The sequence below is a fragment of the Plectropomus leopardus genome, unplaced genomic scaffold (assembly GCF_008729295.1).
Source record: "Plectropomus leopardus isolate mb unplaced genomic scaffold, YSFRI_Pleo_2.0 unplaced_scaffold4343, whole genome shotgun sequence".
Classification (NCBI taxonomy): domain Eukaryota; kingdom Metazoa; phylum Chordata; class Actinopteri; order Perciformes; family Serranidae; genus Plectropomus; species Plectropomus leopardus.
Window position 1 is genome coordinate 1 of NW_024647597.1, and position 4,461 is coordinate 4,461.

A 4,461-nucleotide genomic window follows, 5' to 3' on the forward strand; every position below is an offset into this window, starting at 1 on the left:
CAGATTATTTCAGATGATTTAAGATTACAGATTATTTCAGATGATTTAAGATTACAGATTATTTCAGATGATTTAGGTTTTCAGATTATTTCAGATGATTTAAGATTACAGATTATTTCAGATTTCAGATGATTTAAGATTACAGATTATTTCAGATGATTTTAAATTTCAGATTATTTAAGATGATTTAAGATTTCAGATGATTTAGGTTTTCAGATTATTTCAGATGATTTAAGATTTCAGATGTTTTCAGATAATTTCAGATGATTTAAGATTTCAGATGATTTTTAGATAATTTTAGATTTCAGATGATTTTTAGATTTCAGATTATTTCAGATGATTTAAGATTACAGATTATTTCAGATGATTTTTAGATTTCAGATAATTTCAGATGATTTCAGATTACAGATGATTTAGGTTTTCAGATTATTTCAGATGATTTAAGATTTCAGATGATTTAGGTTTTCAGATTATTTCAGATGATTTAAGATTACAGATTATTTCAGATGATTTAGGTTTTCAGATTATTTCAGATGATTTAAGATTACAGATTATTTCAGATTTCAGATGATTTAAGATTACAGATTATTTCAGATGATTTTAAATTTCAGATTATTTAAGATGATTTAAGATTTCAGATGATTTAGGTTTTCAGATTATTTCAGATGATTTAAGATTTCAGATGTTTTCAGATAATTTCAGATGATTTAAGATTTCAGATGATTTTTAGATAATTTTAGATTTCAGATGATTTTTAGATTTCAGATTATTTCAGATCATTTCAGACTATTTCAGATAATTTCAGATGTTTTCAGATGATTTCAGGTTCTCAGCTCAGCGTTCAGCTCACAGACACGTTCACTGACATATTTCTCACATGTATGTATTTACTCAGTCATTATTTTACCTTAGTAAACATATCAAACATAAATATTTGTATTTTTTTTGTATTTTTTTAATGAAATTAAGGTATTATTTTAAGTTTATAAACATATCAAATATAAATATGAATAATTTTAAGTTGTTATTTTAACTTCATAAATACACAGAACATAAATATTTATATTTTTATGAAGTGAACTTGATAAAAATACAGAATCTAACCGTCTCAGTAAAATGTGTTTATTATCCACAAATCAACATAGGCCTTAGGGACTGTTCTTTATTTAGTTTCTGGCTGATAAATGGGGTAATTTTAGACATTTTTCGACAGGCGCAGGTGTTAAAGACAGATCTTCTTTAGAATACACCAAAATCACAGAAAAATGAAACATTTTTTAAGGGAAAAAAGCCCCCCCAAAAAAACTAAAATTTGTTTTTACAGAACTTGCGCGAATATTTTTCTTTAAAACACTGTCGATCTTTCGTCCTCGCCCCGCCCCCCGCCCCGCCCCCCAGCCCTGCCCGGATTTGTTTATAGGTTTGACCTTTCCAACATGGCGGCTGTGACGGGCCGCCTCGGAAACGGAAGCGGGTGTGCGGCTGCGCCTTCGGGCGCGCCTGCGCAGTGAGAGTCTCCGGGCCCTGTAAAGATGTCTGAGCGGCGGGGAGGGAGCGGAGCGGAGGACCAGAAACCCGCGGACAGAGACCCGCACTCTCCGCAACAAACCCGGACAAGGTAAGGGCAGGGGGGCCCGCAGAGCCGCTCCGACGGCACCGGGCCGCGGCGGAAGGTTCCGGCCGTCGGATGAGCGGGTCTGCCGGGGCTGGGGCAGGCCGTGTCGACGGCACAGAGCGGGAACAGAGAGCGGGAACAGAGAGCGGGAGCGCAGCGCTCAACAGGGGCGTGTCCGCCATCTTGTCTCAGGACTGGCGCCCAAACAGCAGCTGTTGCTCCGTGCGCTCACCGCGTGAAATGGCGGTTAACGGCGGGTTGGAGGACCGGAGAGGGGGCGCGGGGACCGGGGACCGAGGACCGGTGAGACCCGCCGGAGGCCCGCTCAGAGAGCCGCGGGGTCCGGGAGCCGAGCCCGGGCTCCGGAGGAGCTGCAGCTTTGTGTTGTCCTCCCCCCCTCCTCCTCCTCCTCCGTGTTTGTTTGGAAAATCTGCCGGGCGCATGCGCGGACACACAGCGCTCGTTTCGAGACAGAAATCATCGGATTTCTCACGCGATTTATTCTGATGTTTGCTGCTGATAATCGATCAGTTCGATCAATGTGACGTCGATCCGTTTCCCGCCACATTCAGACGGCCGGCCAGTCATTGCTCGACCGATCGATCTGTCACCGATCAACAACAACAACAACAACAACAACACTGACACATCATACAGTAATAACACTGCAGTCAGTATGTACAGTAATACTATACTCATACACCATTCAACAACATTACTACTGACACATCATGTAGTAATGATACTACAGTCACCATATACAGTAACACTATACTCATACACCATTCAACAACATTACTACTGACACATCATACAGTAATAACACTACAGTCAGTTATAATACTATAGTAATAATGCTACAGTCAGTATTTACAGTGCTACTATACTCAAACAGTCCAACAGAACAGGTACTACTGACACATCATACAGTAATAATACTACAGTCAGTTATAATACTACAGTCATGATACTAAAGTCAGTTAAAATACCACAGTCAATTATAATACTACACTTATAATACTACATTCAGTTAAAATACTACAGTAATAATACTACAGTCACTTATTATATTAGAGTCACTTATCATACCACAGTAATAATACTACAGTCAGTTATAATACTACAATCAGTATATACGGTAAAACTATGCTCGCCATCCAACAAGAACATTACTACTTACACATCAGTAATGATACTATAGTCAGTTATATTACTACAGTCAGTTAAAATACCACAGTCAGTTATAATACTTCAATCAGTATATACAATACTACTATATTTATACACAGTCCAACACAACCGTTATTGCTGACACATCAGTAATAATACTATAGTCAGTTATATTTCTACAGTTAAAATACTACAGTTTTAATACCAACGTCTGTAATAATACTACAGTCACTTATAAGACTTCAATCAGTATAGTCAAGTCAAGTCAGTTTTATTTATAGAGCCCATTATCACAAACACAGTCTGCCTCAGAGGGCTTTACAGCAGGCACCCTCCCTCTGCCCTCAGACCCTCACATCACCCGAGGAACAACTCCCAAAAAAGAACCCCTGTAATGGGGAAAAAGGAAGAAACCTCAGGAAGAGCAGCAGAGGATGATGAGAGATCCCTCTTCAGGACGGACAGAGGAGTGATAGATGTCGTAAATAACAAATGAAATACAATCATGACAAAAAAGGAAAGAGAGAGAGAGAGGGGAGGAGAGGGGACATTTAATAATCGATTTTATTGATTCATTGTTGCAGTCCTACTACAGTCAGTAATAATACTCTGTCCAACAACAACATTTTTCCAGACACAGTACACACTCACATCACACTGTTCGCACTGATCCTGCAGTCTGTCAGTGTCTATTAACTGATCAGCTGATCAGTTAATAGACTGACCAATAATCAATCAGCTGATGAGTTTATAGACTGACATCAATAATCAATCAGCTGATCAATTTATAGACTGACATTAATAATTAATCAGCTGATCATTCCACTGTGTTTTATTGTGAAAGTCAACCTGTGTCTTCCTGTCCAGACAGGTGATGTCATTCTGATGAGCAGCTGCAATGTCCAATGACAGCCAGGGATCGGTAAAGGGGGAGGCGGCTATGATGCCGTCCCCCTCTGGCTCCGCCTCCTCCCAGGGACCACCCCTTTCTCCGTCCACCACTTCCAAACCACCTGAGCTCCCAGGTACACCTGTCTGTCTCTCACCTGTCTGTCTGAGCTCCCAGGTACACCTGTCTGTCTTTCACCTGTCTGTCTCTAACCTGTCCCTCTGTCCCTTAGACGAGCTGGTCCAGGCGGGCTGGTCTAAGTGCTGGTCTCGGCGGGAGAACCGTCCCTATTACTTCAACAGATTCACCAATCAGAGCCTGTGGGAGGTGCCTGTGCTGGGCCAGCATGATGTCATTGTGAGTGATGTCACTGTTTCCTATTTCAGCCTGTGGACAGGTGAGCTGTGTCAGAGACTCACCTGTCTGTCCCTCTATCTGTCCCTCTGGTCAGTCGGATCCTCTGGGTTTGAACGCGGCGCCAGCAGAGGGTGGAGACGGTAACCTTGGTAATGGACAGAGGAAGAGGAGGAGCTCTGAGGAGCAGGGGGTGGGGCCTAACAGCGTGAAGCGAGTCAAGGTAACGGTCATGTGATTAGGTGATGATGTCACAGTTTGGTGTGCAGTGCATTGTGGGACACTGACTCCTCTGTTATCGGTTGTCCCCAGGTGGAGCCTACCACGCCGATCTCCCCCAGCACGCCTGGCGCCAAACCCTGGAGCTCCGCACCCGAGGACAAACAGGCCCCGTCGGCCACGCCCACCACCCCCAGCCCCGCCCCCGCCCCCT

At 42.4% G+C, this 4,461-nt stretch overlaps 1 protein-coding gene across 1 annotated transcript; it reads left to right on the plus strand.

Moving 5' to 3' along the window:
• Positions 1–1,534: 1,534 nt before the first annotated feature.
• Positions 1,535–4,458, plus strand: LOC121939212 (mRNA (2'-O-methyladenosine-N(6)-)-methyltransferase-like; the record flags this gene model as incomplete). Its single annotated transcript, XM_042482292.1, has 5 exons — positions 1,535–1,618; positions 3,653–3,810; positions 3,907–4,031; positions 4,126–4,251; positions 4,341–4,458. Coding segments are annotated over exons 2-5 (496 nt in total), but the record flags the coding sequence as incomplete, so codon positions are not given.
• Positions 4,459–4,461: the final 3 nt, after the last annotated feature.